Source organism: Echeneis naucrates, chromosome 12, assembly GCF_900963305.1.
Source record: "Echeneis naucrates chromosome 12, fEcheNa1.1, whole genome shotgun sequence".
In the NCBI taxonomy this organism is placed as follows: Eukaryota; Metazoa; Chordata; class Actinopteri; order Carangiformes; family Echeneidae; genus Echeneis; species Echeneis naucrates.
Genome location: NC_042522.1, coordinates 2,728,448 through 2,754,029, shown reverse-complemented (window position 1 = coordinate 2,754,029; position 25,582 = coordinate 2,728,448). Strand labels below are relative to the sequence as shown.

At 40.6% G+C, this 25,582-nt stretch overlaps 1 protein-coding gene across 8 annotated transcripts in view; it reads right to left on the bottom strand.

Moving 5' to 3' along the window:
- tcf4 (transcription factor 4) overlaps positions 1–25,582 on the bottom strand; it is a 197,530-nt gene that overhangs the window by 70,202 nt on the left and 101,746 nt on the right. For all 8 annotated transcript variants that reach the window (XM_029516636.1, XM_029516638.1, XM_029516634.1 and 5 more), the window contains 2 exons: positions 14,565–14,691; positions 12,317–12,366 (listed from right to left, as the gene is read on the bottom strand). In XM_029516636.1, coding sequence (XP_029372496.1) covers positions 12,317–12,366; positions 14,565–14,691 — 177 coding nt within the window. The remainder of the gene's footprint in view (positions 1–12,316; positions 12,367–14,564; positions 14,692–25,582) is intronic.

Below are 25,582 nucleotides of genomic sequence, written 5' to 3'. Positions count from 1 at the left end.
CAGAGCGTGCTCAGAATGAAAACATTGATTACAGATGAAGCTAATCCACACCACCAGCATGCATTAAAGCCACACGACAGGGTGCGTGTGTATGGTTATGTGTGTGTGTCTGTGCTGTGAAGCTGATACTCAGATCTCTAAGATGCAGGCTTTGTTGAAGCCAGTGCTCTCATTAGAACAAGGTTAAAACAACCAGCCTGTTGTTTTATTAAGCTAACTGCCCTTTTTCTCTGTTTACACCTCTTTCCCTTTCTGCCTTCTGTCTTGAGTTCTATTGGGGACATGACTTTCGCTTGATGCCCATCTTTTATTTTACTAATATTTAACAGTTTTTTCCATGTTGACTTTTTTTTCCCATAAATATTCCACTTTTGTATTTTTGTCTTGGTTTTCTTCTGCAGGAAGTTCTCCCATGTAACTTATGTTTAGTTACCCGACAGCAAATGGTAAAGAAAAAAGGAAAAGAAAATTGTAAAAGAAAAAAAATGTTGCTGTTGACAGATTCAACCTTTTGAAGCTTTCAAAGCTTTAACCTTGTGCAGAAGCTTTGAAAGTCACTCTCAAGGATTAAGAACTTATCAAGATGCAGGAACTGCGTGATAAATGCTGATATACAAAATGGTTTTGACAGCTTGTCGTGTTAAGATCAAAGAGCAATTAGCTGTCAGCAGGAACTATTTTACAAAAAGTATTTGGTGTTACTTTCAACAAAACCCATGACATCTGAGCAGCAACTGATAAGCAGCTGGAAACAAACCTTCAAAAAAAAATGTTGGATTCACATTTTAATGCATGACATTTCAGTACAGATGATCATCATCATGACCAAATATTTACTTTCTCTAAAAAAGCTTGACCATTAGAAAATCATATTACAGCAGGAAACCCAGCCTCGAGATGTAGCCCAATGGTAGAGGGCATGCTTTTCATGCAGAGGCCCTGGGTCCAAACCCCAGCCACAACACAAAGCAGTGGTAGGCTTGTGCTGGTCCCAAGCCCCAGTAAATGGGGAGGGTTGTGGCAGGAAGGGCATCCAGTGGAAAAACTGTAGCCAAATCAGTCATGCCAGTCACAAAGCTGACTTTCTGTGATGACCCCAAAGAGGGAAAAAGAATTAAAGTGGGACACCCAAAGGTGGTGAAAAGCAGAACTGAGCTTGACATTTTGATGCAGCTCAGTGTATTTAACACATTATCAACAACTTAAAGCAGTTTTGTTGCCACAAGTACAGGCTGATGTGTGTGTGTGTGTGTGTGTGTGTGTTTGAGAGAGGGCGAAAGAGACAGCATGTGATATTCATCGTAGCCTTGGAGAAAATCGGTGTCGCTCTCCACTGCCTGTTTCTGCAGCCAAATATTTGGGCTCAGGAATGCCCAAGGGAACATTCACATCTGCAGCAGGCAGTCATTTTGTGTGTGTGTGTGTGTAGTGTGTAGTGTGTGGTGTGCATTTGTGAAAAAGAAAGAGAGGTCTTTGTAGAAGCCAAATGTCCTCACAAGGACAGAACAGCAGCAGACATCTTCAGGCTGAGGTCATTTCATTGACAAGGAACCTTTGAAGCCCTGAGGCAGTTGCGAAAGGAAAACTCAAATCCTTTATTGAAGTAAAGGTCAGATGGCGGGTATCAACAACGAACTGGCCAACTTGGCAAGGACACGTCTAGACCAGTGTTTTCAGAGTGGCCTTTGGGGGCTGCTGATTTTGAAGTGTAAATCATTGAAAATATTCCCTTAATAGTACTGTCCGCTAACATGGTGAGCAAGAAGCCATCAGTGCACCACACTAAGCTTACAGAGAGCGAGCTGGCATAGCATCAATGAGGCTGAGATATCAGAAATCCAACAAAAGCAAACAGGCAGACTGCTAGTGCATGTATGGTGTTAGCATACTGATCCACCTTCAGCTAACAGCTCTGAGGTTAAAGCTAATAACATCTCAAACCACCTTCCCCCCAAACCTTTGGAACTGGGAGGACAAGACTGTCCCATAAAGACTGAGCCCACCTGTCCCATCACTAGTTTTTGTTGTTAGGCAACATCCAGTGATCAGGGATATTTAAAGGAGAAAAGTGCAGTCATATAACTTATAAAGCGAAAGTAGAAAGCTGGAAGACGACAGTCTGTCAGGAGGCAGTTGGAGTAAGTGGATGGGTTGACAAAACACAGGAATATTTCATAGAGAGTGGTGTTCAATTCCCATCTGAAAGTAGCAATTTATGTTTTCTATTATCCATGACCGTTCCACAGAGTGAACCGTGTAATTACTGCAGTGACCATGACATCAGAGATTTTCTGATATTAAGGAGTCCTGTTTTAAAATCCAAATATCTTCCAAAAACCTGACCAAGTCATTTTTTCAGGCTCCTTATCCAGGACAAGATGGGGACAGAACACATTTTAAGCAGTTGAGCCACCATGGCGTCTCATAACCAAGGCATATATGTGTCAAAATGTAATCAAGTCATTGCTATCTATCACTATCAGGTTTAATATTCTAACCATGACCACCAATGTCCATTAACCCTGCTTCAGCGAGATGCTTCAGACGACACTACTTTTATCAGAGGGTAAAAAAATATATAATAAAAAAAGAAATAATAATAATTATGTAGTTGGTCAGGGGTGGAGATCTAGTTGGGATCAGTGTGTCCCCACAAGTCTGTGACCCCACTTTGTTGAAAGTGTTCAGAATAATTTGGCTATTTTCAGCATATTAGTTATAAATAAACAAATGTGAGTTTACAAAATACATACTAATAAGTGAAAAGGGTAACTCCCTCTTACACTGCTGAACACAGTCAGATTGATGGATCACTGTTCTTCTTGCAGCCCATATGCTCCAATATCATTACTTCAATGTAAGTAGCCAAAATTTCAACACTATACATTGTAATGGAGTAAATGCAAGACAAGAACAAGTAAGTCTAAGGCCTGCGTCTGAAGCATAACATTAGTAAACAATGAATTTTACTTTTTTACGTTCCTTATTTTTAAATTTAAATCTATTTTCTCTCCATGTATGCCTATATCATGCCTACAGATTTGTTAATGTACTCTGTACATTAGTGTCAAACAAAAGCTCTCTTTGGGAAAGAGAGGCTCTGCAAAAACATGTGCACAAACACTCACTTACAGACAAACGGATGCCTTGTAATTCAATTAGCAGTTTCCCATCTGACACAAAATGGCGGCCGTGGTGCAGCTACGTGGGACATTTTGGGGCTGAGAGCCAAGTAAATAGCTTGTGTGCACACACCCACATGTACACTATCAAGGTATGCAATTGCTCATGCATGCTGACGTGTTTTTGTGTCCATCGTATTTAAAATAAAGAAGCAGCTAAAGCGCAAACTAAATTCATCTATTAGAGTCAAAAATATTCAACAGATATTTTTAGGGCATTTTTGGGGATTTAAAGTGGAATGAGACATTGAGGGATCCAAGCAGCTGTAACCCAGTGCGTGTGTGTGTTAGTTTTCATTCCCTGTGTTTCTGAAGTATTAACCCTATAGCTACTGCAGGAGAACAGCAACATGAACTCAAGGTTTCTTAAATTTTTTTAGTTTATTTTTTGTCAACCCATATCTAAATTATACCAATGCATGTTTTGCCTTGAAAAAACATCATTCGTACTAATATAGGAGAGAGACACGTCATGCCAAAGCTGCATGTGTCACACACACACACACACACACACACATTTTTAGCAGCACTTCACACATATGGGGAAATGGTTGTGTGATTTTTGTGTGGTTCATTGTGTGATCATTGTGATTAAAGTGCCCAGTATAAACAGGTGAACTGTGGACTTGTGGAGTTCAGCATACTTCTGATGCCATGAAAGGTAGCGCAGGAAACACAGCTCAACCCAGGTTTGTGGTCAGAGGTGTTTGTTGGCTTTAAGCCCCTTAGCTCTGGGAACACAATGATATTTAAAACAATAAACAGTTTCCAACTTTGTAGCAACAGTTCACAGAACACATTTTCCTGTTTCAATATCATAGTACCCTGGTGCGCGAAGTCAGGTCCATAATGAAGGGGTTTTACCTCCTGGTGGTCTGGGGGAACTTTAGCCTGAAACCAGGAAAGTTGAGGCTGTTCTAAATGACAGATCCAGCTTTCACATGTGGCTGACATTTAAGGTGTCTACATACCTTTGGCCGAAAGCTTTGTGTTAAATATTTATAAAAAACTAGAGAAGCAGACATCATGCAGACAACAGGACCCCACTCAGTTTGGGTCTGTAGCTCCACTGTGGTACCTGGGGCCACCTGAAGGGGGCAGTATGGCTCACCAAACCACTAGTCTGGACCCTCCACCCCCAACTCTGCCAGCCCCCCATCCCTCCTCCACCCACGGCCTACCAGGGGACTGCCGGCTCTCCTACTGTGCCTTCTGCAAGACCTGGCTTAATTTAATTAACGCTGTCGACTTTAAACAAAACCACATCTGAGCCGATGACAGAAAGGGGGAGAGAGAGAGAGAAAGAGAGAGTGGGAGAGAGAGCAGGAAACAGACAGAGATGGGAACAGATCGCCCTGGTCATATCGCTGAGAGGATTTAATCAGCTCAGAGGTTTGAAAATATTTCACCTTCAAAGCATCGTAGACCGTAAGAAAAAAGTTTTGCAGAGACGTCCCAGGAAGGTGGTGCAGGGAACTGAAGATGGGACACGCTGGATCCTCTAAATCTAAACTAAAACAGTAAATGATGAGCTGCAGGTAAAACTGTGATTTTATGGTTGTTTGGCATTTTGGATCAATCCAGTTTTTCATCACTGTGTTAAAGATGATAGTAAATTATCGACAGAAATTAAAAATTACTTTATATTTAAAGCCAGAGACAGCAGATTTTTTTTCAGGCATTCCAACCATTTAGAATTTTCTTTTCACAATTTTTTTGTGACTGAAGTAACTGAAACTAATTTCATAAACATATTAAAATTACATATGGGTATATGCTTTTACCCCAAAAATTACACACACCATTTGGAAATGACAAATACATCCCATAATCCCCCTTTTATTGATAAAACTGATAAAAGGGATTTAAATATTTCATTTAAAAAATGTAGTTTTGAAGAGAAAAAAAGCTTCAAATGTTTAAAGAGAATAATATATATTTGAGAGTTTCTAAAGGATTTATACAAAATTTTATTTAGAAATGTACTTATATTTAAAAATTTTATGTGTTTTAAAGAAGTAAATGATGGTAAAACTAATATGATTGCATTAGAAAAATGTGCTATATATATTATAAGGGAATTAATTATAAGGCAGACTCATATCATAGAAAAGAGCAAGTTGATATATTGTTCAATTGTTTGATAAATCTAAAATATGTCAACAGACATCAAGTGACGCTTTGTGGGCAACAGGGCCTTCAAATCATATTCCTCAGTTGTAATGGGAATACAATCATCAAAAAATTATTACATTAACTTTTTTTTTGTGTGAAAAAAAATAACCATTCCCACTGTGATCGCCACGTATATCAATATCCGTCTCAACATTCACACGATAATTTTCTTCAGGCCTCATCCAGACAATATTGCATAATTTAAAGCATCCACCAGCCTTAATTTAATAAATCAGTCCTGCTCTAAAATGTATTTGATTCCTAGGTGATCATGTTCCTGTATATTAAACTACAAAATAAAAGTTTTTTGTTCAATTTTGTCCAAACTGTGTTCTTCATATTTACTCACATATAAATCAGTTTCATTCACAAACCAGTTTAACTTTACACACTTCTAGTGTCAGTATGAGAGAGAGAGAGATTATTCATTTGGGAAAAATGAAAAGGAAATGAGCATTAAACTGCCTAAGAGTGAACATTAATCAGACTCGTGCTGACACGTACGTATCATCCTATTTCTATTTGTTTTGACGGCTTCATTTTCATGGTTTCATTATGGCCATTTTTGGAGATAATCTTGATATATACGTGTGCTTTGTTTATTCAGGCAGCTTTAGCAAAACCCCCGAGGATGAGATGGAGGCTCTATCAGCCCCAACAACAAATTAACTAAAACAATGATATCTTAAGATATACTCCCAACATCAACAAAGAAAAACAACAGTGAAACGACACTCTGCAACTCGCTAATGTTAGCAACTGATGCCTAATTTCCTTTTGATTACAAAGACATCCCACGCTCTCCTCTCGAGTGACGTTTAATTGTTTCTCAAAGTAAATCATCAACTCAGCAAACTAAATTTGACAAATAACAATAACAAACTTACAGCAAAGGGAGACAAGAAGGAGAGAGAGGAAAAAGAGAAATGAATTCATTAAGAAAAAAAGAAAAACACCACCCATTGCCTGCAGTGGATGTGAAACAGAGATGAAAAGCAAGCAGACAAGACTTTTTGCCTTAAACGAAGTGTATTCATAAGCTGGAGCATATGGGATGGCAACAATGCAACAGCAAGAGGAACAAGTTGAAACACACTAAGAATGACACGAGAAATGTAAAATCATTCCAAAAGCCATGAATGAGGATGAAAGCAGAGAAATCAGCGTGATCAGCGTCTTTATGTTTTAAAACTAGGAAAATAAGGCACAGTTAAAATGATTAAAATGACTCAAAGAGCAGGAGGAAGATTTCTGCTTCTGCCCCCAGCAGACACAATCAACTGACTGCAGTTTTAACTCAACTAGAGGAAACAGCTTTCACGCTTCTCGTTTTCAGCAGGGGAGATGTAGATGTTTGGAGGGTGAGGCTGTTTTTCAGCCCACTCATTCAGTCAAATCCAGTGTGTCTTGATCCTGGACGTTTGCTGTCTTTCATAAATTCAGCTGAGAGACCAAACCCTGTGCTGCAGCTCAGTGAGGACAGAAACACAAAGAGAAAAGTTTGTCCGAAAAAACAGAGTCACTCTGGTAAAGATGAGCTAACTCAGAATCATGAAGCCTCGACAAAACGTGTTTGTGCCTGCAGTTTTTACTCAAAGCCAGTTTTCCACAAAAGAGAACTTGTTTTTGGCCTCTGTGTGTTGCCATAGAACCATGCTCTCTCTCTCACACACATACACAAACACACTTACATGACAGGAATTCCTCTGTGAATGTTTGTGCGGAGAGCAGGTGCAGGAGAGAGAGTGTGTGTCTGTGTGTCTGCACTTACATCATTGTAAACCACGAGATTCTGTAAAATCTCAGCCTGTCTGATGATCTGTAAATGTCCAACACCCAGCCGCATCATTCAAACATCACTATTTCTCACCTCTTGGCTATTCTGCGTAGAAAGAACACCATCACGCCAACTTTTATTGTGTGTCTATGTTAAACTACCAGACAGTCACTGCCCTAAATCCAATGCAATATTCACACCATGTCACTGACACACTCTTTGTGTGTAACTTGCAATATGTCTACTACTATTATGGCCAATAATAAATACTAGTAAGTATAACATCAATAAAATCAAAAAACAACTTTATGTATTTTCATATTATGTACTATTACTATTAATGTGTAATACCTCCATTAAAACCATCGTTAACATCTACATCAAATTGAAAGAGAAAAAAGAAAGAAGGTGTAAAATTGTGTTGCAGAAAATAACTCAAAATTATGATTATTTAGATTTAACATGTTAAACTGATGAGAACCTTTTCACAATAGATTAGATTGGTCTAACTCAGCAGCAATGTGTTAGATCAACAATATAACCACTCAGACAATGATATAATCAGTTATTACATCATTCAACTGTTTCTCTATGGCCAGAAGGATTTCAATCACATTTAACTTACATTAAGATTTCTACTGAATGAACATGCAAAAAAAAAAATAAAAATGTTTTTGACGGCAACAGAAAAAAACCACTGATGTCTTGCTGTAAATATATAAAAGCTTCAACAAAATTTGAAGAGTTCAAGTCCCACTAAAGAGAGGAGGGAAGACGAGGACCAGCAGCTCTGTCGGCTGCTGGAGGCAGGAATGAACACACACTTCAGCCTCGTTGGCAGCAGGTTTGGAGGCCGGACCATCCAACAACAACAACAACAAAAAAAATCTCAAAGGGGCAGGAATGTCCAAACAGACACATGAAGGCTGAGCTTTAAAAAGATGAATGGATAAGCAGCAGACAGGGTCACATGCTCGTTACATGTTCTTTCCCTGCAGCGAGACAACACTGAATGTCATATGTGGCTTTTTGTCTGGTTCAGCATACAAACACCAGAAAAATTATCAGTGTCTCCTGTTTGAGTCTATGGATGTCAGCAGAGAAAATGCTTTTAGCTCAACAAACTCATCCATTATTTACTTAAAAAAAAAAAAAACTGCAAACACACACACACACACACACACACACACACACACAGTATTCCATGAAACTAGGGGTTTGGTAATCCACAGGCTTATGTCTTCGATGGATGGGTCACACAGTGTAATATATTTGCAGTTTTATGTCATTTACATTCTGTTTCTTTGTTGTGACCTTTGAAGAAGTGTGTGTCCTTTGCAAATTAAAAATGATAAAGTCGATAAATGTTTATCATGTTGTATTTCCTTTTGGGAAGAATATAATCAGTATTGTTTTCCTCAAAGGGACTGAGTCAGCTACTAGCAGTTCCTGTTTGCTTGAACTGTGACCCCATTTATACAAACAACAGTTGCTCGATACAGGAGACATCATGAAGAGTATATAATTTTGCCGTTTATTATGACCGTCCCAGTTCCTGAAAGCATTTCAGTCCTTTGGTCCTGAGTACACAGAGTTCAGAACTCATCTTTGCCAACTAAAATCTCTGAAATAAAAATAAAACCAAAACAGGAGCCATTATGAAAATGCACACCTGTCTCCAATCTGATGCCTTTTCAGAATAAAAGCCAGAGCTCCAAAATGATTTACTGATGCTGAAACTGACTATTCAGAGAGATTTAAATTAAAAATGGACCTAATCTAAAACCACATTGCTCTCAGTTCAGTTTCAGCTCACTGTCACTTCCTTTGAACTTCTTTTTCTGCTGTAGCACCATTTCTATATTTCACAGGGAAAGAGTCCTGCCCATCATCTCTTTTCCTCTTGATGTGCACGGGAAGAAGAAGGGAGGATTAGTCACATCACAGAGGTGAAAACAGAGGGAGGACATGGCACACATGAGCACAGACCCAAAACCCTGGATCATATGACTGTCCACTGATCAGTCAGCTCAACAGCACAGGACAAAACTTAGGACGAGCAGCTTACCCTTTCATCTACTGCTTGACACATACTTTCACCGCGACCAAAAGACAAATTCTCTAAAGGACAGAAAACAGCAGAGAAAATAGCCTGTCCAACAAAAGAGACCCCTGAGTATTCTCCTTTCGACCAGAAGGTGTCTAGGCCTGGTCTTGCCAACACTGGGAGCTAATTCAATCTAACTCAAGGGAATAGTAATAGTGGATTCAAACAAGTTGCACATTTTTGGAAGAGAATAAACTGCTTGGACAAAAACAACAACAACAACAACAAAAAAAAAAAAACAAAACACAGTCAGCGATAAAACAGGAGCCAGTGGTCAAGTATGTCTTTAGAATAAGCGTGTGAACTTACAGCCCTGGTCCTGTCTACTCACAGTTAGTTCCAAGGGCACTTTACCCCTTCACCCCCTTCACTGATTAAACTTGCTGAATATGATGCCTCTGGGACTAAAAAGTCCACCACAGAGAATATCCGAAGATGCGCTTATGTCTATTGTGAAGACTGGTGTGGTTCATTCGGGAGTTTTGAGTAGTCATGATGTTGCCAAGCCTCAAAAACAACATATTTCAAAATGACCCACAGATGAATTGCACTGTTCCGGTTACTGATGTGATCAGACATTTCATGACCTGCATTTCACACTTTTCGTGTGTTTTATTTGAAGCGTTGATATCCATGAAGGGATACATTTCCTAATAACAGTAAGCTAGGTCAGCAAGCTGACAGTTTCCTGAGTGATCCACTAAAACGATAGCAGATTTCAGGTACACACTCATAGAAACCAAATAGAGTCCAGGTGGGCAGTGTTTCAGGCGCGGCTGAAGGCGGTGATTTCTTCACTGTGAAATCACGATGTTGAAGTAGTGTTTTCAGTTCTCTGTAGGCAGTTTCTGAATACAGAGCGTTTCACTGACTTACAGTCAAAGACCACATTATATAATGGCAGATCTTAAGTTTATTGAATGCTTGTTTGTGACAAGGGGTAGCGTTGTAGTTGTAAAACCAGTAAAACAAAGAGTCCACTATCACTACGGGCTGATATTCAAATGCATGCTGGGGTCCGTATCTTTCAGGAATTCATTGACAGCACAGCTCATTCCAAGTTCTTCTATGTGACAGCACGATGTGTGTTTGGGTATTTGAAACTAAGACAATGTTCAAAATTGAGGGAAGATGTTTGTGAGAAAAGAGTTGATGCTGACGTTTGTGGCTTCAGTCAGCATGGACATGATGTGAACCCTGATGCGTGTACATAACCGCCACTGTCTCTGTGGTACAATATAGACTTGCTCCGGCACTGAAGTACACACATGACTGACTGAAGGGACACAATCTGGCCGTTTGATAAGTACCTGTTACATTCCAGGGTATTCTAACATGTTTGCTAATATACAGTAGTGATTTCATACGAAAATTAGGTTCAAATCTCATCCCAGACAAAAGGGTAAATAAACACACTGTCAAACGTTCCCCATGTCTGACTCTCAGCTTTTCTTTCCTTTTTAGTGTCTCTCATCTCCACTGCTTTCTCCTTAAACCTCCACCCTAATCATCGGCCTCACCCCCTCTGGTGCGGGTGGTGTAGACACAGACAGAGGCCGAGGACAGAGGGGAGGACGGGGGACAAAGAGGGCCGAGGCCACAGAAAGGCAGACTCCTGCCGAGCCAGAGACGTGGCTGACACACCGTACATTCAGCCATCGTTAACTGGCTATTAAGGAGGTCAGCATGAGCACAGAATAAAGAGTGCAAAACAGGGAAAGCAGTTTAAAGTGGAAAACATAAAAACATCTAGCCACCACTACATCTGCTATTATGTATGATCTTCATTTTAAAACCATAACCATCTTCTGCTACTTGTTCAGGTTGTGCCAGCAGAGTGACCAGTACACGGTTAAAGTCAAGTGAATGTTAGGAAAAAGAGAAACTCATCACAGGAAATTGATTAGCAAAACTAATAACTGCATAAAAAACATCAGCTGAGACAAACAACATTCAGGCAGAGTGGCAGACCAGGCAGAAACCAGACAATAATTAAATGCTCTAAGACCTGATGTCCTGTTTTTCCTTGACGAAAGCGCAAAGATATTTACTGCTCAGTGACATAAAACAGACAAGCAGAAACATTTCACAACATGGAACCAGCAAATGTTCAGCATTTGTTGTGGAAAATGGCAAAAGAAATTGGCGATTCATTTTCTTTCCACTGACTCATTCTAGTTATTTGGGCAACTGATGTTCCTGAATTGACCCCGACACACACAGACACCCTCCCCGAACTGACTGAACTGAGGATGAGTATGAACTTTTTTTTTTAACTGCTTTATCAGCAAGTATATGTAAAATATATAAATGTCTTCATTGGAGGTGCTTTCATTTCAAGAAATACAGAATATTTATGTGAAATATCTCAGAATAAACAATTGGACAATCTGACGACTAAATGAAAATAGCTGTTCATATGTATGATGTTATTTTATCAGGAACAGGACAGTCTTTGTTTCGTGAACGTTGGATTAATGAAAAACCAGGAACCACCCCGCCTGTGACAGCAGCTTTGGCTCCACACATTTACACAGCCAAGCACTTTTTCATTTTCCACAACTGTTTTCTAAGGAATATATTCTTTCATAATCTGACATTAAAAAACAACAACCAAAAGAACAAACAAAATAACCTCCAACATGGACGAGAGCATTGACAGTTTCGGTCCAAAATGCCACAAATAAATCCCAAAATAACTGTGTGGTCAAAATGTGCGACTTGATTCTATTCACTATGTGCAGTAGTCATTAAAGAGATACATGTACATCATTTGTGTTTGTAAATTTCTTCACAATGGGAAGGTTATATTTCATAATGTTGTGTTATTTATTCTTTCTGGTCTGAGACAGTTGCAGCTGATTCCCTAAAAACAGGAGCCGAGGACACAAAGCCGACAGCTGGTGGTGTCCAACTCGCCTTCAACAGCAGCATCATCCTCATCTCCGACAAAAACAGGCTACATCCGCAACGTTTTCAGAGATCTCTAACCAGCCGCAGCCTTTTCTTCAGCAGCGCACACTCCAAGCAGCAGTAACACTGCAATTTAAAAAAAAAAGGCATGTTATCACTTACTGAGGACGGCAAACCAGGAGGGACCTTCCGCACTTTTTTTGGGTGGATTTCTGAAAGGGGGAGAAAAGAAAAGCAACAAAACAATAGATGAGTGTTTGTCTTTTAAAAGGATGTTCCGGTTTAATTTGCCTGAATTTAATTGATCACATCGAAAGGAAAGAGCAAGGCCACGTTTCCCCTCCAATATATTTACAGAGAGAGCTGCAGCCGTGAAAAAGCATGCCACAAAAAGATGCAAAAAACAAAGACAGGGCTGATTTCTTTTCTTTTTGCTTTGATAAAAGGAAGGAGGGTGGTTTCTGACATTTTCATATTATTTTTCAGGGTTTCTCTCAAGGGCAGTAAGGAAGCTATCTATTAACTGGGAAGGTGAGACTTTGATGTAGAAGTGATTTTTTTTCTTTTTGGATTGTGGGGATGTGTTGGCCCCAAAGTCATTGTATGTGTGTGTGTTTGTGTCCTCTTAAGGCTAACGCTACCAAGGCTACATGGCACTCACTATTGTCCTGCTTTTTAAAAGACTTCCCTCTATTTTCTTTTCTTAAACTTCCTTTTGAAAACACTCACAGACACACATACAAACACAGACAGGCGTGGACAAACAGGATAGTCACAGTCGCACGGACACGTACGCACAATGTCAGGCCTTCTGAGCGGCCATGTTTCAGAGGACACGCCACGGCTGTGATGTGAGCTTTCACTACCCCCGCCGAGAAATGTTTATGTTGGGACACTGGAGTCTGAATGAAGACAAGTGCTAACATACTGATTTATTTCAGCTACTGTTAGTGGAGGGACGCAGGATCTGACAAAAAAAAATGGAGACTGCCGTTGAAGAGGTTTTGAAAATTGAAAAAATAAATAAATAAATAAATAAATAAAAAATAAATAAATAAATCAGGCTTTGAAATCTAAAAAAAAAAATTCAGTGTTTTATTTGTTTCCGGACACTTTACACTGGAGAGAAAGTTTTTCTCTGCAGCAAATCTGTAGATATGTTTTAATCAAATGCAAACTGAAACGATACCAGAGAAAACCCATGGTTCAATCAATTACTGTTTAAGACATTTAAAGATTCTTCAAAAGTTAGTTTTGCATTGTTTTTATAGATTCACTGACTGAAGAAACCCTGAAATAACAATAGTAATATATAATGCATTCATCCTTTAGTATTTGTTAAATAAATGCAATATTACATGGAATATGAAAAAAATAATGGGCAACTGTAACTATTTTCATTTAAATGTTTTTACAAAATTTAAATTTCAGCGCCCACATTTGAGTCAAGGTGACCTGGAAATTGTGCAGAGATGTACATAAGGAGTGAAAATCATTGAGTGAACAACCTAATATGAAACATCCTGCCTGAAGCCTGTAGTTCCTAGAAATAACTTTGTCACCAACATGGAAAATGGCTGTTGAAGTTAAGAGCAAGTTCACTTCATATTAGATCACGTTCACTGTGATCATTTCACAGGTTTTTATTTAAATGATGTAACAACAGCTCAGACACTCAGAGTCCCCCTCACTAAACCCTCATGTGGCGTAATTTATTCCTTCAAATACAGAAGTTGCACTATTTTGGAGGTCGCTCTTTGTGTTGATTTTGATCCCCACCCAACACATACTGTACTGTTTCAACCCCCCTGAAACCCCTTGCTTCAACAACAGTATTTCCCAGAATGCAGTTCATCTCATCAGCAAAGACCATCAACCCTTTTAGAACTAATGCGTCCTACCCACTATCTGTATGTTTACGTGATAAAAAGTGATCATTTAAGCATTCAGATTCTTCCACCAAGCTTTCACTAAATATTTTATGGCTTTACGGTTCCATTTTTCTATTTATATTGACATTGATAGTTTCTGTATTTCCTGACATTGGCTCTCTGTTTACTGTTTGCTGCACCAGACACTAAATCTGATTCTGATTTTAAAAGTGTTTTTCATGATTGAACCAAAAAAAATGGATTATAATCTTCAGGGTTTGTTGTAGGGTTGCATTAGAGTTAAGGGACAGCTAACTGGCCATGGTTCAAGTTTTAATGTGAAATCTAAAATTATTTCAGTGTAAACAGCATGAAGAGTGATGTTAACACTACATCACTCTTTACTCAATCACAATTTTAGAAACTAACCAGTGTCAGTAAATTAGCCCGACTTCCTTTGTGGTAGAGAAGCGTCTCTGTGCTACTTGTTAAAAGTGTGTATTGTTTGTGTGTGTGTGCGCGCATTCACGCCATCTCACCCATGGTGTCCATATGCAGCGCTCTCCTTCTTGGGTTGGAGCCGTAGTGCTGGTAATACTGACCGGCCGGCTTGGTAGGCGACGCCGCGCCTGGACTCCCCAAACCCAACTCACCACCCAGTATCGACTGTTGAGAGACAGTGACAAGTGAGAGAGAGAGATAATGTGTATTAATGTGGCACTGATTAGGCAGGAACCGTTTTTCACAAGTCACATGTCTAATTCCAAAATAACATTCCCTGGGATGCCTTGAGTTGTGCACTTATTTGGGACTCCTTAATACAAAATTATCAAAATTTCATGCACCAGTGGATATTTTTCCTCCAGTATAAAATATTACCTCACAAAATAATGTGTAATGTTTCAAACATAATTAAAGTGAGTGCAAATGAGTTTCATCTGTTTCATAATAAAAAAGGGAAATAAGGTAAACATAATATTGATTGTTGTACCGCTTCATAGCTGCGTTGATGATGAATGGGAAGGTGTGGATTGTTTTCTGGTTTGGACACTGAACACACAAACGTTGTTGCATAAAGTTAAGTCCACAAAATTGGGAATTTTTAGGACGCATTCCTTCATTATCTAATTTAGAATATTAATGTTGTAAAGTTAAAATACACAACGTTTTTGGCCATCGTGACCTAAGAGGTAAATGGGAGCAGTTTGAATGTTCACCAGATCCACGAGTTTACATGAAAACTGTTCCTGCGCAAATTATAAAATAAGTGAGGAAGTTCTGCATTTATGAAACAGTCTCAGATAACAACAGAGTGAAAGGGAAAAACATTATTCAGTCAGACAATTGAAATTACTTTTCCAGTCTGTTTTCAACATTTTAATCTTGACTTAATCAACAACAAACATACACTTGTTTTTAACTGTGCGTTAACATGCAAAAGACATAAATCCCATGTGATGCTATGAATGTGGAATAAAAAATGATGAAAACTGCAAAAATGATGGTTGGAATGCTTGTGTGTCCGGTACATATCTACGAATGCATGTCTACAAATCACAGCCCCAGAGAGAGGTAACATATTTGTATAGATGAATATGGAAGTCCGGGTATGACAACATTAAATGAATTAAATTTATGAATTTAATTTATATGAGAATGATGCTTGACCAATTAAAATCTGAAACATAAAATGTCTGTTTTCTGTTTTCATTTCAGTCCACGAAAATAGCAGAAATTATCAGTTAACTCAGGTTGATAGATAAATAGATAAATATTCTCACAGACATTACACAGGTTGCACAAGGTTCGGCATTAGAGAGACAAGTAAACACTAAATTCCAACAAAGTCTACTCAGATGCCTGAAACTAGCTGATGAGGATAAATGGGTGTGATGGTATTTACCTCCACAAGAGTGACCTCATGCTGCTCAGCGTGGAGATGACCTCGCGGCTCCACGGCTCAGAGTCTAACATTTCCTTTCCGCTGCCTTTGCCCTCCTCTAACTGTGACTCTGTTTACAGCTCTAACTTAGCAAACCACTCACACATTTTCGCCCCCCCCTCTAATTAAGTTCAATGATTCGGCTGCAACAAGTGGCGTCTGGGCTGAGAGGAAGAAGAACACAAGAAGAAAAGACAGGGAGGAAGGATGGAGAAGAGGGCCTTTGTTTTTTAAAGCACCACAAAAAGTTAGCAAGAGGGAAAGAGGTGAAAAAGAACCTGCCAATGCTCCCCCCTCCCCTCCTTTAAATAGACTCCACCACTACTCCCTAAAAGTGTAGATTGTTTTCCTCCAGCTTTCTCGTTAAGTAATTAGTGTGCAGTGTATTTAAAGCAGAGGGTGGGGGAGAGTGGGGGTGGGTGGGGGGGGCTGGATGTTTTTGAGACTAATCTGAATTCTGATCAGCACGTCCATCCTCTCTGTGGCTGAAAACAAGAGTAAGCTTGGCACTGCCGGGCCAAGGAAGGCTTTTCTCATGCTAAACAGGGCCTAAGTAGGCCAATTACAGGGCCAGCCTCGGTCTCTGAGCCATTCTCCCCCTTAAAACAAAAGGGCCCTTGTCTTAAATAAAGTCAGTCACACACACAGAGAGGGAAAGGGAGTCAGACACAAAGGCACACACACACAATCACACACCAATTCAGTCATCCTGTTCCCCGTCCATGTGTGTGTGTTTCAGTGTGTGTATATGTGTCAGGGGGTAAAAGGGGGTTCCCACTGAAACAAAAAGGGTCTCATTGATTGTGGCGCTTTTCTTTCTTTTCTGTTCTTTTCTTTCTTTTTCTTGCAATACTCGAGCACAGAGCCAAGCCGGCTGGTCACCCTGGCAACTAGACGAGCTGCAGGAGAGACAAAGTAGACCCGTCTGTCTCTCTGTCTCTTTACCTGTTTGTCTTCCTGTCTCCGTCACTTTCGCTTCATTACACCCTATTTTGTGACGGTGGATGTCAAACGTGATGATCACATCGAGATGGTGAAAGGATATCTTAACTATTTAGTGGCTCTCTTTAATGAAGTTGGATAACTCTGGTCAACTGTGGCGGAGGAGCCTATAAATATTTGGTGGATGCATGTTTTTGAAGTTTGGGAGTTGCTTTGGGTCGGTCCCATAACACCCTGCTCTGCTCTGCATAGGAACATTTATGTGTGTTTGACAGAGTTAGACTACAGTTCCAGCTTGACAGAGGTCTGATGCTCCTCGGGTTGACTTCTCTTCATCTCACAGACACAACCAGAGGCCTGTTTCTCACAGAGCTGACGCTACTGCGGAACCCAGCTGCTCACAGAGGCCATATTAACTGAGATAGATTACCAGAGAGAGAGAGGCCACAGAAAGATATACTGAGAGAGAAACAGAGACAGAGAGAGACCGGCAAGGAAACATGCATGAAAGAGAAGGAGAAACAACAACTGAAAATTACAAAAAGAAAAAATACAGAGAGAGGGGATGAAGAAAGAACAGAGAAAAGAAAAAAAAAAGTAAGAATAACGTACACGCCGGTGATGGGAGGTGAGCAAACCCCCCTGAGGTTTTGTGGATGACATTGTTTTAATATTTATGTTTCAACATGTAAGATACCAAACAGAGCTTTAATTTGAAACTTTGGACAGGGACACGGAATAGCTGGTTCCCACTGTTTCCAGTCTTCATGCTGTCGTGAAAACAGACATGAGAGGTTTCCTCTCCTCATCACACAGACAAACCCATTTCAGCTGCTCTTTCAGCTCCTCCTATCCCTTCTCCCAATTTCCTCATGTAACTGAAAAAGCAGGGACAGAGGGAGACAGGGAGAGGCCGGAAGAAGTCATTAATTACCAGGAAGTGCTGGCGAGGCAGTGGTGCACCTGTACGGCAGCTTCACTGCAGCTGACACACACAATAACACACACTCTGCCTCCTGAGGGAGTGAAGCTCTGCGGCTGCTACCAGAGACAGAGAAACAAGAAGAGACTGAAAATGGACTCATGGAGCCAGAACTCTGGAGACACGTGTCATATCAGGCATCAAACGTACATCCTCCAGGACAACAAACACAACCACGAGCACTGCTTCTCTCAATAGTTTATTATGACTATCATGGTGTAATCCTATCAGCACAACACACATTCATCACTGTCTTCATCACTTTACAACATCCTATGTGCTGCACAACACTGCCTGTGCCGTCTGTGAGCCAGTCTGATGGTCCAACAACATTAATCCATCTTAAAACAACATGCCCATGTCACTTGTAATAAAACTGCTTCATGAAATAAATGCAGGAACACGCAAGTAGTCTATTCCAACAGAGATTTCCTGCAGAGTTTCTCCTTCTTTTTGAAGCTAAACTTGAACATAACAGCAAATTAAAAACAAGACAGTGATAATTCTAATTATGTGTTGTATTCTTTATGCCATCTGCTGAATATGATAGGATGAAGGCGCCCTTTAAAGGGACAAAAGCTCCACTTTAAATGTTTTTTTTTTCTCTTTATGTCAGTGGTGGACTGCCTCATGATGACAGCAGTCAGTACACCCCCCAGTTTGGTCCAAAGTCAATCGAAAGGTTTCCATAGCAAGGTGCTAACACCGACAGGCTTAGAGGTTTGATTCCCCTTGGAGTGATAAAGACTACATTGTGCACAAAGATGGTAACACACTATAGCATCCAAGATACTGACAGAGAGTTATAGTTGAAATCACGATACACAACCATCTTGAGAACACGAATACACAAACAAAGCAGCCGTTTACATTTGCACATCTGAGACTCTGAAACACCTGCTGCTGGGTTTGTGTCTAGAATGATGTCAGAGCAAGAAAAAAGACTGCAAGGACAGATCACAGCGAAACCTACATACACACACACGCACGCACTCACACACACAGATACACGCGCAAACTGTTGTTCCACTCCAAACAGCAGCGAGGGATCCACTAGCAAATGACAACTTCTTCCATCTTCTAACTGTTCCACATACACAGAATAACGCACACTTCACTCAAACACACACACCAGGCAGTTCAAAGCATTTTTCCTTAATTAGCGTTCAACGCTTGGCTTGACAAATAAATAGCGATCATTTAAGAACACTTAGAGAGGAATCAGACAGCACATTACACCTCACAGTATCTGGCAGCTTCCTGCACACAGTTAAAAGTGGGTGGGGGTGAATGCAGGAGGAGGGAAGCGGGAGAGAGAAAGAAAATAGGGAATGAAATAGGAAATGTAATAAGTGAGGAGGATGAAAAAAGGACATGTTGGGCATAAATCAGAGCAAACAGGTGAGAAGGGATGGAGGAAGGTCATGAGGGAAGAAAAGAGGAGGAAAGAGAATGAAAAATGACAAGGATAAAAGGCTGAAGGCAAAGGAGGAAGGAAATGTGTAAGGAATGAGCCAACAAAAAGGGAAGGAAGAGTAGGTAGGGAAGAAGAATGAAAGTTGACAAGGTCAGACAAGAAAGAAGGGAATAAATGAAGGGTCAAGGATGGAGAAAGAGGGATGTGACGGGAAAAGTGTAAGGAAAAGGTTGACATAAGTATGAAAGAAAGGAAAAAGGGCTGGAGACAATAATGAAGGCAGAAAGGGAAGAAGAATAAAGTATGTTGCTTCAAGGAGCGAGAGAACAGTAAGGAGTGCAGGGAAAAGATAGACTCAGTTGGAGATGGAGAGGAGGAGAAGAACAGTGAGAAGACTGAGAAAGAGAACAAGGGGTAGAAGAGGAGGTGAGGAAGAAAAACGAATGCAAGCTCATACAGCTGAAGGAAGACAATTAAAAGAGGGTAAGGACGCACAACAGGAACGGAAGAGGATGAAGAAAGGAAGAAAGGGGAGGAGACAGGAAATGAATGAATGATTCACGGAGAGAGATTTATATTTTTTCGTACAGATGAAAAGAGAATGAAATATAGACCTCCCCACAGTGCCATCTTGAACTGATCACTCCATCATGCCTCAGTCCCAGCTGACTTCACTTTGCAGTCCCGGACACATTTTAGTTATTAGCACCAGAAACAAAACCCCAAGGCAGGAACGCAGGAATCAAACCTACGGACAGACTTGAACACACCTGCACACTGAAGACCCTCAATGTATCAAGGCCATCCTAAGTCTGACCGTTTGACTGCAACATTGCTGATTTACTTCTGTGTTTTTATCCGTCCATTCAAATCCTCCATCTTTGATAGTGACATCCAGAGTCACATCTCCACATCAGACACGTCCATTGGCTCATGGCTAATATTACAGCAAAACTTTATAAGGAAAAACAAAAGGATGAGAGAAACAGAAGCACTGGTACAGCAGCTATGTGGTGAGCTGTTGTGGATGGGGTCAGCTTACAAACACATTTGAAACACTTTTGAGATGCCAAAGGAAAAAACGAACATCAGTTGACATGTTGGTTTTACAGTCTTTTCTAATAACAGCTGGAGGATGATGGCAGAGATTCCTCAGGTATTGTAATATCATTCAGCCCTTAGTTTAATACATGGGAGCTTTCAGCAAAAAGAAAAAAAGAGAAACGGAAATTAGGCCAAACTCTCACATTCTCCAGCTGTGACAGTGCTGGAGACAGTCCGGCTGTTCCCATTATGATTCTGCTATGGGGCAAAAAACACTCACTCACTTTAACAATGTCCCTGCAAAAATAATGTAACAGGATCTTGTTGGTGTCGTTGGACACAAACGGCAGCAAAGACGTCTGTGACAGATTTGCCTCCATATTCACCACGCTGAGGAGAAAGCTGCAGAGAGATGCTGGGGGTTTCAGTATTTCAGTGGCTTCTCCACCAACTTTTAACTTTTAAAGTCATCCGTTTATTTACATTTTCAAATATGTCTTTGGCAGAAATGGTTTTCTTTTTCATTTAAAGGATGTTGAAAACCCATGTGGCTCCTGGAAGTTGTTGCCTCATCTGTCATAGATAAGGATCCAAAGGAAGAACTGCTGAACTCTGATGAAGGAAGCACATAAAAAATATCTGCCTGCTTCCCTGCATCTCATGCATCAAGACTGCGTGTGCGTGTGTGTCTTTGTGTGTACATCCTGGTGTATTTAAGCGTTTTGTATGTGTCAGTGGTAATACTGTGTATATGTGCGTGTCAGTATGACAGTTCTGTTCTGTTCTGTTGTTACCAGCTGTTGTACTGTACAGTTTCTGTGTGTATGTGTGACAGACCAGTGTTCGATGTCAGACATACTGGATTGGGGAGATGGTTACCATCACTGATCGAGAGCACCTTCCATCTTTGCCTCCATGGAGCCAGACAGGAATGAGTTAAACAAACGCAGCAGCAAGAATGGATCAAATCAGCTGACCCTTTTCACAAAACAATAACTCAGATAAACTCCCTCACATGACCCCTCACTCCCCCTCATGAATACATCATGCATCATGTCTGTGTGCTGATGGGAAGAGTATTGTGACCCCAGAAGTGATGAGCTTTCCTCCCTTTGATGCAAATATGAGTTTCACTTCTCCAGTTTTTTAAGCAGATTTTAACAGCTCCTGAAACCTCTGAATATGGGGCAGGATCTGTAATTAGGAAAGTAAGTGAAATGCTCAAAACAGTTACTACTGAGCAGCCAAGGGTTGATGGCCCTATTAGCATCTCTCTGACTCAGGACACACAGACACTCACAGACTGTTCTTCATCAGGTATCGCCAGCTTACTGTTTTGTGTGAAGTATTGTATTCACCCTGACGGGGCTCAAGAGTCATGGCAGCCCATATCTTATATATGATAGCTGTCATGAGAACACAGACTTGAATGTTGGCAGAGAATAAAAATATTACTGGAGCTAAAACATCTATAGGTAGGAGGTGACATGTTTCAGACTTGTACAATGGTACCACAATTTGATATCAAGACTTTAAAGGTCTGATCTGTAAGTTCAATGTCAACATTCCTTTACTCACCGACAGCTGTGTTCAGAGATGGAAAGAAATGTCAAAGTTGATACTTTTCTCTGTCACATCTCCTTTCTACTGAGGTTAGTTTGGTAACAAACTAGCTGATTATCTTTCAACAGGCTGGACTGAAAGTAGCTGCACATGTGATGTTTTATAAAAGCTTGTCTTGCGACTCCCAGTGATGGCTCACTGAAAGAAAAAAATCTCTGGAAAACTTACATATGGGCCTTTTAACACAGCTCACTCTGCATCCTGCAGTGGAACAGACTCACAAGGGTATGTGTTTATACCAGCATCACTTTCCCCAGAGGAACTACCAAAGAACCACATCTGAGACAGTATTCAAAAACACTATCCAGTTAAAGGAGCCTGGTGGCTGAATCATAACACAGAGAAGCACGGTGGTCCTCACACTCTGTCCATTTAATGGAACACACAAACTCCCTGCTGTCATAGCTGATTTATTGACACACACTAATTATAAGTAAGTCTAGCAGTGCAATTTGTGTGTGTGTGTGTGTGTGTGTGTGTGTGTGTGGGATCGATAGTAAAATAAAAGTGTTGATCTGTGTGGGCAGCAGATGAGACTAAATGACGACTGAGGGTCTCCTGAGAGCGACGAGCAGCTGGATCCGTGTGTAGATGTGTATGATTTGTGTGTGTGTGCGAGTACATGTGTGTCTGGCAAGAACAGCTGTGAGTGGAACATCACACCACACACAACAATATACAGGATAGATATACAGATAGACCCTACTCTACCCAACTTTGCCCCCCCGTGTCTCTCTCACTCTCTCGCTCTCTCTCCCACTCTCAACCCAACCGGTCGAGGCAGATGGCCGCCCCCCCCAGAGCCTGGTTCTGCTCGAGGTTTCTGCCTCTTAAAGGAAGTTTTTCCTTGCCACTGTTGCCAAGTGCTTGCTCATCAGGGGATATGTTGGGTCTCTTTAAATCATTTTATAAAGAGTTGGTCTAGACCTGCTCTATGTGTAAAGTGCCTTGATGTAACTTTGTTATGATTTGGTGCTATACAAACAAATCTGATTTGGTTTGAGTTGATTTGATAAATGAGGAGAGTTACTTTCAGGTTCGACCGAGCGTTATTTTATTTTTTTCTTCTTCTCTAAAAGTTTGTCTCACTGTCATCTATTTCCATAAATATGTCATAGTGTTGGGTAGTTTAATCATTTCCCTATTCATATGTCTTGTAAATGTAAAAGATGAATTTGTGAAGTGCAGCTGTGATAGTGTATCCGTCTTTATCCGCCAAAATAATATGTTGATACCTTCTGGCATAATCAGATTAAAATTTCACTTCAGTTCAGCTTATGACACAAATCTGGACCCAAATATGTTTTTAGCCAACAGTGTCACCCATTGCAGTGATGTTCTGAAGCCTCCAGTCTGTCATTTGTCCTTCTGCCATCATGCTCTTTGAAATCAGAAGAAATCGCATTTGGGGGAAAAGGTGGAGCCAAGGAGGAATGAATCACAATGAAGCCACACCCCCAACCCGTCCTGTTTTATGGACTGGACTTGAACCTAGAGAGTGAGATCACAAAGTCACACTGAAAATTCACTGAGCTAGTGATTGAAAGTAAGATGTAGAATCCTTTTCCCGTAGAATTCAATACAATGTGACTCCTCACAGAAAGTCAATCAAACACAATCTGGTGAGGTCGGACACTACACAGGCTACTGTACTTTGCGTAAGAATATTTAGTTATGGGAGTATAAATCTTTGACGAGATTGGATCAAAGTGAAGATGTGGAGCAGTAACACTCGGCTACGTGTGTGTCTCCAGTACATAACTGCAGGCTTGCTCACTGATTTGACGGAGTGTATGTATGTGTGTGTTTCAGTCTGTGATTGTGATGACTGACCGTTTGGAGCTTTTATTTTGTAGAAACGGTGTAACAGCATTGTTGTTTGCAGAGATTTGGATTAGGAGCAGTGAAAATAGTAAACTGTGGACCTGACAGCTTCAGCAATGTTTCCCTCCATGTAAACAAACTTCAACTTGCCCTTGTTTCCTTCCCAGCAGCTGTTGGGGGATTGTTCTTCCTGGGGCTACGCTATTGGTCAGAAAACAGTTAATGGGAAAATGTTCATAACAGAATAAGGTTATGATGAGTGAGCGTGCCCACACACACACACACACAGACTTGGTAACCAGATTCCCCAGTAAAGCCCACGCACAGGAACTGTCGGTCTTCCAGAGGGGATGACAACTGTTCCTTACTCAGACTCACACACACGCACACACACACACAGATGCCTGGCTTCCATACTGACAAATTCCTCAGATCAGCAGAGGAATTGCATCTTGACAGAGTGAGAGAGAGAAAGGGAAGCAACAAGCAGAAAGAATCAATGAGAGAGATGACTTGAGCTGAGAATGAGACATGGTTTTATAAATGTGATGTAAACAAACAAATGCTGTAGGCCCTTTCCAGCCTCGCTCACTTCCTTTTGTGAGGTTTTCTTCAAGTGGGAGTCAAACCCTTAACTAATAGTTAAGAGGGTTAACTCTGCTCACCTACTCATGAGGAGGTCCACGTTCTTCAAATCACTGAAATACTTGATGCCCCCAGCTATCTGTTGGACTGCGTTTGAGAGACAGTTCAAGTTTCATTCACAAAAATATGATCATTAGCTGCTGCAATATGCCTGAAGTCAACTTTTAAAACCCACAGAGTGAAGACTTAAAGGACATATTTCCCATGTTGTATTTGAAGTGTTGAAAACCATAAGATGATTTATGGTTTTAAAAACCAAAAACCACCTCAGAGAGGCTCTGGGCCTCTCCTGATTTATAGCCCATAATTAATCATGGACAATTCAGATGCATCAAATAACAAACAATACTGTAACATGTGCCAAAATGGCCTCATGCAAGAGAATTTCTTCATTGCGACTATGTGAAGCCCTCCAGTCAGTTCATACATGACCCCTGACATATTTTATAAGATGTAGTTCATCTCATAAAAGAACCGGATAGGGAAAAGTATTAAAAGTGTAAAAACCACTGCTGTGGCCTTTATACCTGATTTACAACTGTACCAGCTGAATGGTCAAAAAGTGTCCAAGTGGTATCATAAATGTAACTGGAATGAAAAGAAGAAGTCTTGAGTGAGGAAAAGCAGGATTTATTTGCAGAGGGAGCTTCAGGTGGGTTCTATCCTTAAAATTTCAAAGACGGAGGATGAGGTGAAGCAGCAGACAATGGAGACAACAAAGCTGGAGCCTGACTGGTAAGAATGACTCTCCTGTGACAGGGATGACAGGCAACGTATTGCAATGTCACTCAGCAACTGTAAAATGACATCAAATGACCTGCAGAAGGAATGGCAAACGGCAGTTGGGGCAAAGTGCACAGTGAGGACGTTCAAAACAGGCTCCTGACAGCAACTGAGGTCATGTAGAGCATGTGAAAATCAGAGAAGCAAAACCGAGCCAAGCTGAGGAGCGCAAAAACCATAAGAATTGGACTGTATAGGACTGCAGAGGGTCATCTTCTCTGATGAGCCCAATATTCAGCTTCGCCCAGCACCTGCTCATCAAACAGTCAGAAAGAGACCTGCATGGCCCTCACACCCAGTGATAATTAGGCAGTGCCTCAGCAAGACTGGATTTAGGCCACAGAAGAAAACTCAT